General features: G+C 46.4%; 1 protein-coding gene across 1 annotated transcript in view; it reads right to left on the bottom strand.

Annotated features, from left to right (window-relative positions):
- Positions 1–13,988, bottom strand: part of SLIT3 (slit guidance ligand 3) — a 637,958-nt gene that overhangs the window by 151,725 nt on the left and 472,245 nt on the right. Inside the window, exons 7-8 of the mRNA XM_008015258.3 lie at positions 8,830–8,901; positions 2,837–3,000 (exon numbers count right to left, since the gene is read on the bottom strand). Coding sequence (XP_008013449.3) covers positions 2,837–3,000; positions 8,830–8,901 — 236 coding nt within the window. The remainder of the gene's footprint in view (positions 1–2,836; positions 3,001–8,829; positions 8,902–13,988) is intronic.

Raw genomic sequence — 13,988 nt, 5'->3', positions numbered from 1 at the left:
CTTGTAGGGCTCAGGCATTGGGGCAGGACTGGCACTGTTGGTGGTGGCGTGTGGAGTGTGGTCAGTCCTTGAAGATAGCTCTTCTCCTTAATGTCCTTCTCTAGGGCCTCAAAGACTGACCACTTGTGTTTTAACTGCACACTCGCAGACTGAACCTTCCTCCACATTGCTTCCTCTCAAGGTTTTGTCACTGTCTCACAAAGTGCATTCAACAATTTTTGAAAACGTATTAGGTTGGCACAAAAGGTGCAAAAGTATTTGCAGTTTTTGCCATTCAAAGTAAAGACAAAAACCACAATTATTTTTGCACCCACATAATAGCAGAAGTTTTCGGAGGGCATGTTCCACATTCACCTGACTCTTGATAGTGGGAGTTCAATCTTCATGGATGTTCAATGCACTAGAGCCCCCAGACCTTTGTATCTGACCTTGACCTTTTCAGAGAGTGACTCCTCATGGCATTCTAGTTTGTAACCCATGGGAGCCTGCTCAGGCACTTAAAGAATCCCTCACGCATAGGGGTCTCCATATGTCCCTGCCCTTAATTCATACTACAGGTGAGAGGGTGGAGGTTAACAGCATAGGCATGTCTGGAGTCTTTGGACTACACTCTCATGTTCTTAAAAGACACCTGGCTTCATACTAAGAAGCTCCAGGGACCATCACAAGCAATGGGATTAACTGCTATAAACAGAAGTGGATCAAGGTGCTCCCACATAACTATGAACCTGTCTGCTGGACCTAGCCTTTCCAAAGGAGAGAGTGAGCCATTCAGATTTCCTGGACTTTGGAGGGTCAGCCTTTCTCCCACGGTTTGGGATCCTGACTGCTGCTAGGTGAGCAGCGTCTTGCCGCACTTTGACGGGAAGGTGCTCTCTGACGAAGCGGCGTGTGTGGTCATACACTACATTAAACCTGGCACTCACCTGTAATGATGTGTTTTATCATTCTAATTGGTTTTTCTCACTACCTCTTGGATGACTCCTGCACTGTATAATTATTTCTTTCACTTATGCCGATATTGCACCCTTTGCCGAATAATTACTGTAATTATAGTCACTATATTTGAATTTGGTGACTGCATGATAAATGGTTTTATTATATGTGTTTGATGGGAAGTGATTTCTAAGTGGGCGTCTATAGGAAGTTATTGAGGTACTGTTTGAGACATGTTAAAATATTTTCAGATAATAAATAACATGATAAAATAACAACAGGACAGGAGGAAGTGGCAGAGAATGAGATGAACTTGAATTCAAGGAAAATTCTTGTGAATCGCAGTGTGATCTAAGAGCAGAAGAGGCCAGACAGTTTGTACTTCTGGCCATACTGGAGTCCAGCAGCCCAAGCTAAGGCCCAGTAAACCCTTAGTACTGAAGGTGGGCACCAGTTTAGAAAGCTGAGAGAAATGCAGAGCCCACAGTGGTTAAGCTCCCTGGGGTGCTTGTTCCCTCTTGCATGCTAACTCCCCAGGCTCAGCCTTTAGAGGACACTGGGCCCCAATTCCAGAACTGGCTTCCTGAAAATCAAAATACCTCTTTGGGAAATTTCTCAACTGAATGCTTTCTGTTTGTTTGTTTGGTTGGTTGGTTGGTTTTTTTTTTAAGGACGTCAAGGAATTAGCTCTACTTACTTACCACAGAAAAAGGAAGAGTTGGTGAGAATGGAAGGTGTCAATGCAAAGTAAAAACAAGTAAAATTTGGGACCCTAGTTTTATGTATTTATTTTTTTATTTTTGAGACAGAGTTTCACTCTTGTGGCCCAGGCTGGAGTACAGTGGCGTGATCTTGGCTCACTGCAGCCTCCACCTCCCCGGTTCAAGCGATTCTCCTGCCTCAGCCTCCTGAGTAGCAGGGATTACAGGTGCCCACCACCACGCCCAGCTAATTTTTGTATTTTTAGTACAGACGGGGTTTCACTATGTTGGTCAAGCCGGTCTTGAACTCCTGACCTCACGTGATCCACCAGCTTTGGCCTCCCAAAGTGCTGGGATTACAGGCATGAGCCACCGCACCCAGCCACGACTCTGTTTTAAAGCTACATCCCCTGGGAAGATTTTCCTGGGTTACTCAGCCACCTTCCATCCGCAGAGATCTGAGTTGTCTTCAGCTATGTGTCTGCACCATTCTGTTTTCTGTGCTACACAGGCAATCTGTGCTTCTGTAACATCTCCATCACCCACAGATCAAACTCTTATGTTTGCTCAGCACATTTTGTGGGCCCACTAAACTAGAATAATTAAGCTCCACTTATTTAGCTTTTACCAAGGGCTACGTATTACGCTAAGTGCTTTATATGCATTATTTCACTTAATTCTCCCACCTGTTCTTTGAGTTATGAACTATTATTATTTCCATATTGTGGATGAGCAGTAACTTGCCAAAGTCACACACCACTAAGGGACAGAGCTGAGATTTCCAGCCAAGCAGCTGACTCCAGAGCCTCCATTATCTTGTCTTCCAATTTCTATGAGCAATGGGACAACAGGAACGTGTTTAGCAGATGCTAGAACACCTCCATTATACCTGTTTCCATTTTGTGTGTGGCTCAACAAATGTTCGATTTCTTAGTATCAATGGACTAGGGGGCTGAAAAAGCAGTTCATGAATTCTTTTAGCATTTCCCTTTACCAGATGAAAAGAGTTTCTATTTTAAAACCCTTTGAGGCACATTACAGCTCTTTAAGTGACTACCGAGTACTGAGGATGACCTATGGGGTTCCTTCCACACCAAGCTCTGGGCTAGGGTATGTGTTCGAGGTCAGGGTGATGTTGGGGGAGCTCACGGGTGGGTGGGTCATAGCACAGGAGGGGAGAGCAGGTAAGGCATCCTCACCTGGGCACACGTACTCCTTCTTCTGCACATCTGCCACGTTGAAGCCCCTCAAATGCACGGGAGCCATGCAGAGCGTGAACTGGCCAACTGTCCGTCGCTGTCGCAGCCAGTCCGAGAGCCAGGCCAGGTGGCAGTCGCAGTACAGGTGGTTGGAGTGGAGGCGCCTGGGAGAGGGTGGGACAGAGAGAAGGGATGATCACAGAGTGAAGTGTGGAGGCTGCCACTGGTCAGACAGAGTGGCCAAAACCCCTGCTGCCCCTTTCTCCAGTGTGAAAATCCCCAGGAGTCTAGGGAAGCACTTCCCTCTGCACTACCAAAAACATGGGAGCCCTGACCCTTTTACTGCCAGGTCACATCCAAAGGATACCTCCAGGGTTCTGAGCAATGCCTATTTCTTAATAGCAAGTCTATCCTCTTTTCTTTTCACTCAAGCAAGCCTCAGCGCATAAGAGAAGGGGAGTGACATTATCACAGAGGCATTCTGATTGGAGTCAAACTTACAAAAGGGCTATTTATTTGTAAATTTCAGCACTTTAGCCAGCATGAATTACAGGTTGCTTGAAAGGCGCTTCTCAATCCCAATGCCCCCACCTCCAGTCTCATGTAGCTGAGAGACGCTGTTGCCTTCACCTGAGTTGTTCTTCATTCCCCCACTAAGTGTCCTTTAATAAACCCACGGTGTGTAATGCTTGTGGGCTTAAAACCAGTACCACTTTGTGTGCACTAGCTGGAGTAAGCAGGCTGCAGACAGAAGGGACATTTCTGGAGGATGTACCTTCTTTCCACCCTCCCACTTAAATAAGGTGTTGTCTGTATCAGACTCTTGCGATCCACAGCCATCTCTCCACAGTGTCCTCGCTTTCCTTCCCGTGTTCAATCCTGTCTGGTGCATTTGCTATTCTGACTGATTCAGGTACAGCTGAAAATATTTTCTAACCAGTTCTAGGATGCTTAGGCTTTACCCCTCTGGTAGCTGTGGTTCTGGATGAATTTCTTGCCCCTGAGTAGATAAGAATCCCTGGAGGGATCTGTGTGTTTCACTTCTGAGGGGAATCTCATTGGGTTAAGTGACTTGAACTTCCTTTCCACTACCAGGGAGGCAAACTAAGGATATCCAGGGGCTTCTAAAGGTTCTTCCCCAAGGTCTCTCTATCAGGGGTTTCCCACTTTCATGTTCCCTACAATCCTAGGTCATTAGAAGCTGGTCGTGGGTAAGTTTTCATCACATCAGCTTATCATGTACTTGGATTTCGGACGCACATTTTAAATGCCTAAATCCTGGACATGCTAATCAGCTAGCAGGATCTAAAGACTTTCAAGTAGTCTGGGTCAAGTCAGTTATTACTGAATGTCAGCCCTGTGGAGAGGCTCAGGCCCCCTCCACGCCTGGAATAGAGAGAGCTGAAGGGCTCTTGACCACGCTCCACTTAGTGTAAGGCCAACATTGCCAAACATTGGCCAAATGCAGCTACCTCCTGCTGGATGCCAGCAGGGCCTTCCCACCACTGCATGGGCAAAAGCCTCTCATAGGCCTGGGCCACTGAGGCCTTGGTTGCCCCGGGGGGCTCCAGACCCCATCATATCAGACAGATTAAATGAACCTATATCCCATATAAAATGTAATTTTTTTTCTGCTAACAATTTTGAAAAAGACTTTTATGATTTTGTTTCAAAAATAATTAAGCTGGATGTAATTTTCTTTTTGCATTTCCCAGTGGGCTGCACACACTTTCACAGGCTCCTGGGCCCGAGATACAGTGAGCACAATGGGTCCCACGCAGTTCTCCCCTTTGAGTTTGAAAGCTTCGAGTTCCTAAGCTGAAACAAGCGCTGCTTCCTCTTAGCCTGGACTCTGGAAAGAAGTGAGACAGGTAGGAAGGGGTTGGTGAACCAGAATCCTAAGCTGGTGGGAAGGACCCCGGTTTTAGGAGGGAAAGTAAAACCTCTGTTTATTCATTAAGCATTAACCACTTTGTGCCAAAAACAGAGAGGAGGCTTGGCAGTGGACTTTCAGCCGATTCCAATTTCCTAAAAGTAGGAAGAAAAGGAAGGGGTTCCATGACCAGTACGCCCTCACCAGGTATAAATGTTGCCCAAGGAACACGGCAACGGTAGGTCTGTCTGGGACAAAGCAGAGCACAGGCTGCAGTGGCATGCGCAGGCTGAGGTGCTGTTCTTTTGTGTGCCAGGAGAAGCAGAATCTTTTAATGAGCGTTTGGCTTTTATTTGGAAAGGTGGTTGCCCTCTTGTGCAGTGAGGCGTGGAAGCTGAGGCAACAGGGATTCTCTACGAGCCAAGGAGCAATGGGTGCATGCGGCGGATCACAGATCAATGCAAACAAATGCCCGTCGGTTCCGATCAAGGGTAAGAGATCAATGGAACAACAAAAATGATGTTTAGGTAAGTCAGATCCTTACTGAGCTGATTAATTTATGGGATAATAAAAATGTCAGAGGCTTCCCTTTTGGAAGATTCTATTAGGTTGATCCTTTCTCAATCCTGGCTGGCCGGCCCCAAGCTCTCTCTCTTCTTAATCTTGCTACAGATAGTTCCGATCCCTTTGTCCCTCTTCATAGAAATTTTTCTCCTCCCAAGAGCACCAGAGAAAAGAGGTGACCCAAACTGAATTGGAGCCATCAGAGGGCTCTCGTCAAAAGCCCAGGGCAATGGAGCCCAGGGTGGTGGACAGACTCTGTTCCCTCTTCTTGGAATTGTATCCACCAGAAACGCTAAAAGAGTCAAGCTGGGTAGATTCTTGCCTTTCACAACATGTTTGGGAGAGCAAGTTAAGCAATATCATCTCAAATAGTAATATAAAAAGAAAAATAATCGTAATGAGCATGAAATTAGAGCTTAGGCACGGTCAGGGGTAGCGCTAATCCTCTTGAGTGAGAAAGGACATTATTTTAATTACTTTCAATAATTTTGGTGAGGTGTGATGGCAACGACACAAGGGAGGGTGGCCTCCCTTCCTCTCTCATCCCCCTTCCTTTGTTCACCTGGCAACTGCTCTTCTCCTTTTGTTCCTGATGAATGGCCTGAGCTCAGGCTGTGATGGCAAACTGCCTGTCTGACATTGGCTCCATGCTTTCTGACTTTGACTTTGGGCAGCAATTTAATTCTAGGCCTCAGTGTTATCATCTGTCAAATGGGGATATTAGTGGTGCCTTCTTCCTAGGGCTGTTGTGAGAATTGAAATGATTCATGGGAAGTGCTTAGTACAAGGCCTGGCATGTAGCAAACCACTGAAGAAATGTTCACTGTTATTACAACGGAGAGGAGACCAGCTCCAGACTTCACTCTCTTCCCAGCCCTTAGCCCTGCATGGACAAGGCTACAGTTTCTCATTTAGATACCGAAGCACTGAGGTGGCTAGTTGGGTCTTGCATGTTGTTCTGCAATCTTTTGCTGATGGACACATCATATTCCATGCTGATGAAAGCACCTCTACAGAACATAAGGTGAATGAATACAAATGCCAATTTATAAAAGGTGCCTTTTAGCCACAGACGCTAAATTAAATTTCCAGCAAATCCTTTTAGAGAGGGTCAGTGTTCATTTTCTATAAAATGTGGCTTTCTGAATTCAATATAAAAGCTTTCCTTTAGAAATCCCATTTATGACTTCCTTCCTCTCTCCTCTTCCCCGCTTCTCCACCACCACCAGCCGTCCCCCCCAACCCCATACACACTTTAATTACAGTGAAGGGGGATTAGTCAGCTCAAGTCTCCAGGGAGTTCTGTACAGAGCCATCTCTGAAATTAAACTAAAGAGAAAATGGCAGCAGGCAGGGAGCAAAGAGAACAGACGAGATTGATTGATTGATCTGAACTCATCAGATGAACGTTCAGGATGGCAGAGAAGAATGACAACAGAAACCAGTAGAAAAAAACCCTCCTGTTCTCGTGCCCCTCCCTACTGCAGCCCAAACAAAGCACCCCAGATCCAGTCCTAACCCTGTCCCCACAACTCCTAGGGAATGAGCCCAGCTTCTGTTATTGCTGCTCCTAAACTGAAAATGACAAAGAAGGGAAGGATAAATCACAGCAACAGCTCACAGGAGCTGGACGGCTGATTCCTGCAGGTGAGAGTCATTTTTCTTCGATGCAACCCACTTGTCTGGGGTAATACAGGCCCAGCACCCTGAGGCGCACTCTCGGCTTCTTGCCCAGAAGCCCTGGGCCCCACTCTTCCCCAGCTCATTTGTGGTTTGCTGGGAACTTTGAAGAGGTCTTTGAAGACCAAATGGCTTCTTAAAATTCCATTACTGCACTATCCTATTTTAAGAGGGAGGGAAAAGAACAGATTGTCTTGGCTGAGTTATGCTATTATATGAGGGATCCAGGGAAGAATTTGGGAAGCAAAGATGGAAGCAGGGCGGCTCAGATTATTATTCTTTATAATAACTAGTATTTGTCGTGTGCACACCATGTACCAGGCACTTTACGTGTTAAACTGCACTTCATCCTCACAGCAACTTTGAGGTAAGCATTCATGAACTCACTTTCCTTGAAGCATAGACAAATGAAGAAACTTGCTCAAATTAAGTGGCAGAGCTCCCATTTAAACTCAGGCCTGACTAACTGCAAACTCTCTGTCCTTCTTACGGTTCTCTGCATTGCCTCTTTATATAAATTGCTTCTTTGGTCTTTATCTTTGCCTGAAGATAAAGTTGCTTTCTCATGAATGCAGTGGTTCTCAAACTTTATGAGCATTAACGTCTCCTGGAGGGCTTATGACAAACGGATTGCTGGGTGCCACCCCCAGAGATTCTGATCTGGTGTGTCTGGTGTGGGGCCTGAAATCTTGCTTTTCTAACAAATTCTGGGTGATATTGATGCTGCTGGTCTAGGTATCCCACTGGGGAAGTTCTGCTGTAAGGATTTCCAAATCTCATGGATTCTATGTTGCTCAGGGAGCACAGATCAGATGGCTGCTTGGAACTTTCAGTCCAGATTTCTGATCATGTGATAATAATGTAACAATCAATATCATTTATTGTCTACGGCTTGCCAGGCACTTTAAATATCTAATATCATCTGATCCTCACCGCCATCCCTATTTATAGAGGAGGGAACAGAGGACACAGAGCTAATAAAGGGGACTGCAGGAATTCTAGCCCTTGGCCTTGGTCCTAAATGCTTTTGGCTGACACCCTTGGGAGCTGGCTCTTTCCCTGACTAGTGTGATGCAAATACCACCAAAGCTCCTCCAACGCAAGCCAAGTATCAAGTCTGAACCTCTCTGGAAAGGCTGACAGAATCCACTTACAGAGAAACTTACAAAGAGGTTCCTGCCTGGGAGCAGAGGGGAACTCCCCAGGTAATAAGAGCACGAGAACTGCTCTGGGTATTTGGTCACGATGAGATTTGTTTCCTGAGTATGCACCCTGGAAAACTTAAGCCCACCTAAGACACTAAAGGTAAAGAACCAAGTATGAGAATGACTGCATTCTAATATCAGAATATCATCCAGGGAGCAGGTGAGCAGGGAAATGTGGTGGGTGGGGACTGGGTGGGTGGAGAGAAGGAGTGACTCTTCCTGTACTGGTCATTCCCCAGGGGAAAACCATTGTAACCACTGGCAATGTGACAGAACTGCCGAAGTTACGTGATATTAGCTAAGCAAATGGTGAATCATTCGGTCAGAGTTCTATATGTTTTGTGACAATGTAAAACTAATAATCTTTTCTATCAAGACGGAAAACATGCGCACAATACAGGAAGAATTCCCACAGTTCCAGGGTAAGAGAAATGAGTCTGCCTGATGCAGAACAGTGGTTCAGAACCATGGGTGGTGGCACTATGACCTGTCTCTGCATCCACCCTCACTCGCCAAGGCACCCCTCGGTTAATAGCAGAATAAGGAGGTATTTGAATATAGGAACCATCTGCATAGTCATAGCATGGTAGGTTTGACGAGCAGCTTAGAGTGCTGCACTTTGGGGATGAGGTAGGGAGTAAGTGGGAAAGATGCATAGACTTTTTACTCACAGAGTTCGGATCTTTGGCATGTGGTTGAAGCTGGTGACCAGGATGCGACTGATGTTGTTGTTGTTGAGGGTGCTGTGGAGATAGAGAAGGGAGATGGTCAGCCAGGGAGCATCGGGGGAGGCGCCAAGATGCTTGTAGAAGGTGGGGGGAGGGATGGATGTGACCACAAGACCATGAGTCAACAGTCATGGCCTGGCCAGTGAAGCAGCTGAAGACAAGTGGACAGATCTCCAGACGAGAAGAGCATGTCTTGATTTTTTTATTCAGGTGGAGCCCTCCTTCCCTCTACTGCCCTCTCAGGACTTGCCTACCCACCTTGAGTAAGAGTATTGCTTCCTGAAACCCTCCTATGCACTGAGTGCTTCATTATAATATCTCTAATTCTTACATCTACAATGCTGGTTACCTATTCCTGTCCTCAGTTTACAGAGAAGGAAACAGATATGCTTAATAACACACAAATCTACAAAGGTGTTATCCTCATATTATGGATGAGGAGGTTTAGCTACAGAGAGGCAAAATCAGTTTTCCAAGAACAATCACTGTAAAGCTCTGGAGATGGGATCTGAGCCCAGCACGACCTTGCTGCATTCTCCTTGTCCCACCCATTGCATGTGTTGCCCTGCACAGGATGCTGTGGGGATAAGTGATTCCATATTTTCTAGGCATCTTCTGACTCTTTCAACACATCTAATCTTTTTTGTTTTGAGATGGGGTTTCGTTCTTGTTGCCTAGGCTGGTGTGCAGTGGCGCAATATCGGCTCACCGCAATCTCCACCTCCTGGGTTCAAGCTGTTCTCCTGTCTCAGCCTCTCAAGTAGCTGGAATTACAGATGCCTGGCTAATTTTTGTATTTTTAGTAGAGACGGGATTTCATCATGTGGGCCAGGCTGGGCTCGAACTCCTGACCTCAGGTGATCCACCCCCTCCCAGCCTCCCAAAGTGCTGGGATTACAGGTGTGAGCCACCGTGCCCGCCCTTCAGCACATCCAATCTCAAGTAAGTCTGTGAGCTCTGTGCGTCTCTTCTTTCTGGTGCATCTCCACGACCATGAATGAAGCTCCTGTGGTGCATGTTAGCACTGACAGGTACTTTTGTGCAGGGAAAAGCAAAGAGAAAGGTGTGAGATCTATAAATGAACTTAACTGAAATGAGGCTGAAGAATGAAGCCAGGCTATAGACAAGTGCCCAGGCTTACCCTTCTGGAGAAACCTATTACGGAAGCCTAGGGAAAGCGTGGCAGCTAAGGAAGGCCATCTGCAGAGCAGAAACATCATGTAGCAGGAGGGCCTTTTGCATCAGTTACTTCAGTGACTACCCAGGTGGAGAGACACAATATGTGGGAAAGTCAAGCCTAGCTCTCAGCTCCCTGACCCCACACCTGTCTCACTGTACCTCCCAAAGAGGAAGAGTTGGTTACAGCCCTTGGTACAATCCCTCATGGTGGCCACTTGTTCCTGTGCCCTTCTTTTCTCCGCTCCTCCCAGAACCACATCAGACATCCCCTACTCAACAACCCAATTCCTCTTACCCTCTCTTAGGCCTCCATGGGTCCCTACTGGCCCAAGAAGGACACTTTCTTTGGAAGCCTTCATGGATTAAGCCAGATGTCTTTTGCCCTTGGCTTTTGGTAAACACATGATCTTCTTCTTAAAATGCCCTATACATCATATATCTGCAAAGACAGGACCATTTTCTATCCTGTGCACTACTATAGCCTCACGTCCTGCTCTGTACATGGTTGAAATCAAATCCTACTACTTCAAATTGTGTGGCCTTGGGCAAGTTATCAACATCTGTTATCTGCAGGTTCTTTATTTGTGGGAGGAGACAGGTAATGGTACCTACCTCACAGGCTGGTAAAAGGCTTAGCATGGGGTATGTGCTCAGTAAGTGGAGGTCACTGTGTTACTGACATTCGTGGAGAGAATCTAGTCCTGGCCTGGCCTATTATATTCCCCCCTACTCCAACCCCCATGGAAATAGAAACAGAGGTTTACCCAGCATACAGTGCCCCCCATACTCTCCATCCTACCCAAGGGGACCTGTAACGATTCCTTCTCCAGCCCCTTGTGACCCCAGTCCAAAGCAGGATTCCAGTGACTACACCTCCCTTGCCCCAGACTATTCCTGTAATCGCCCACATCCACTTAACATCTGCGTGGCAAAAGGCACAGAACCTAATTCTTTTTTCTCCCTCCCTCCTTCCCTCCCTCCCATATTTACGGTGCACCTGCCATGTGTCTGACACTGTTAGGCATATGGGATGGTAAAGAAGAATGAATAGACAAAATTTACATTGCCTACTTCTGCCTACTTTGTAACTTCACTAACTTACCAATGCAGGTATTTGGCATTTTATGAAGTTGAGCCCACTTAGCTGTTTTTTTTCATGTGACTTCTTTTCTGTATGTGTGTATGTGGGGAGATGCTCAGTGGGGGATAATCTATCCTGCCTCTGTCCATCCAGAAAGACTTCAGAATATCCCATCAAACAACACTGAAGAATTTGTCACTGCTATCAGACCAGGCACTCTGCCTTGGCAGGGAGCTTCCTGGGGGTGAGGGCTATGCTTCTCTCCCCTTCCTCATTGGATTAGAAATGCCTCCAGGACAGAAATGATGCCTCCATTTCACCTTCTGTCCATTTCAGAGTTCCGGGCTCCACACTTAGGGGAAACCAAGTTAAGGTTGTTGACTGACCACCAGACAAAAAAATCTGAGCATCCTCCCTATTGCAGAAAAGGGGCTTCTTTCCAAGCATGCCCAGTCATTCAACATCAGGTGGAGTTCACAGCCCGGCTCTAATTTAGCTGAATATACAGTACAATTATAAGCAGGACCTCGACTATAACTGCATCCGGCTGTAGTCCGGCAGCGATGACTTATTAATGTATTACTACACTGATATTTAAATGTGAGTCGTAATGAGGGCTATAAAACATTTACGATAATAGCAATTATTCCAGAACCAAAATGACTAAACACAGTATTCAGACTTTCATGATTTGCTGCTTGGGGCTGGCCAGCCCGGGGATGTCAGAGGGTTGGTAACCTCTCAGACGCTGATTGCTACGGCAGCTACAGTTTTCGTTTCCCTAATAAACACAGATTTATTTGATTTCCAGTCTTGGCAGCTTTTGCCCACACACAGAGCACTGCATTCTATTTGGTTCTTGTGCCGCTGCCTAAGTAGCTGGCATTCAATGAAGGAATTGTGCTACAACCCCAATGCCAAGGAGAGGTGGTGAGCGTGGACCTTGAAGGCAGAGACCTAGTTTAGACTGGCTCTGCCACTTACAGCCTATGCAACCACGGGTAAATTTCTTCATCTCGTTACGCTTCCTCCTTTGTAACATGGAGATAATAATAGCACTGGGCTCATAGAGCTTTAGTGGCAATTAGATGAGATGTTACTGATAACTGCTAACATTAACTGAGAGCTTATTATATGCCAGACGGGCTCTGAGCTAAGGGTACTGCATTGTATCGTTTCTTTTTTTTTTCCCGAGACAGTCTCACTGTGTCGCCCAGGCTGAAGTGCAGTGGCGTGATCTCGGCTCACTGCAACTTCTGCCTCCTGGGTTCCAGCAATTCTCCCTGCCTCAGCCTTCCCAGAAGCTGGGATTACAGGTGCCCACCACCATACCCGGCTAACTTTTGCATTTTTAAGTTGAGACGGGGTTTCGCCATGTTGGCCAGGCTGGTCTTGAACTCCTGACCTCAGGTGATCCGCCTGCCTCAGCCTCCCAAAGTGCTGGGATTACAGGTGTGAGCCACCATGCCCAGCCTGTATTGTTTCATTTAATTCCTCCAATTATCCCACGAGGCAGGGACTTTTGATATCACCTCCATTTCATGAATGAAGCAAGTAGAAGTGCCAAGATTTGAATCCAAGCAAGACTGAGTCCAGGAATGAGGCTTGTGTTAGTTTCCTAAGGCTGCTGTAACAGATTACCATGAATTTGGTGGCCTAAAGCACCACACATTTATTCCCTTACAGTTTTGCAGTCAGAAGTCTAAAATGAGTTTCTGGGGCTGCGTTTCTTTCAGGGGAGAATTTGCTGCCTTGCCTTTTGCAGATTGTAGAGGCCACCCACGTCCCTTGGCTCGTAGCTGCTTCATTGCATCACATCAACCTCTTGCTTCTTTTTGTTACTCCACAATTTTTAAAAATATATATTTGAACACAACTCCAAACAGCCATTGAAGCCTCTTCCTTCTGTTGTCACATCTCCTGCCACTCACTGTGATCTCCACTTACTGGGGCCTTCCTCTTACAAGGCCCCTTGTGATTATCCTTAGAGCTTATCTGAACAATCCAGGATAACTCCTCCATCTCAGGATCCTTAATATTGTCCCATGTGCCAGGTCCCTTTTGCCACGGAAGGCAACATTCACAGGTTTCTGGGATGAGGTCATTGACATCTTTGGGGGCCTATTAGCCCAATGCCAGGGTACTGAGATGGGACAAGGGCTCCCCAGGAGGGATAAATACATGAAGATTCACATAATGGATGCTCCAGGGGTTGGCAAACAACTGCCCACAAGCTTAATCCCATCCAATGCAGCCGGTTTTTGTAAAAATGGTTTTACGCATTCACTTCTGTATCGTCTATCTGCTTTTGCATTACAATAGCTGAGTAGTTGACACACAGACCATATGGCTTGCAAAGCTAAAATATTTTCTATCTGGATTTTTATAGAAATTTTGTTGGCCCTTGACTGCTGTAGAACTGAACCATCCTGTCTCTGCCTTTGTCGGTGATTAAATGTGACATGCTAGGCAAGGCACATAACTGCTCGGTAAGAAGAGGGGTTTAGGTCAGAGGCATTCAAAACTTAAAAACCACAAAAAACATTTTCAGGAAATCCCAAGAGGCAAGTAGTAGCACTGGGATTCAAAAGCAGGCAGTCTCACTCCTACCTTGGAAGATCAGTCCCACTGTTTCCAGAACCTGCAATGCCGTGGTGGAATCGAAACCTAGGGGAAGGCCCTGCTCAAGAGAGAGTACAGGTGAATCTACCTTGGGCTATGCATGGAAGGAACTTGGGCAGCGGTTCTGAAAATGTGGTCTCCAGACTGGGTGCAGTGGCTCATGCCTATAATCCCAGTACTTTGTGAGGCCACAGCGGGAGGATTGCTTGAGCCTAGAAGT

Source organism: Chlorocebus sabaeus, chromosome 23, assembly GCF_047675955.1.
Source record: "Chlorocebus sabaeus isolate Y175 chromosome 23, mChlSab1.0.hap1, whole genome shotgun sequence".
NCBI classification, from domain to species: domain Eukaryota; kingdom Metazoa; phylum Chordata; class Mammalia; order Primates; family Cercopithecidae; genus Chlorocebus; species Chlorocebus sabaeus.
The sequence above is the reverse complement of the archived record's forward strand: the minus strand, read 5'-3'. Positions and strand labels throughout refer to the sequence as shown.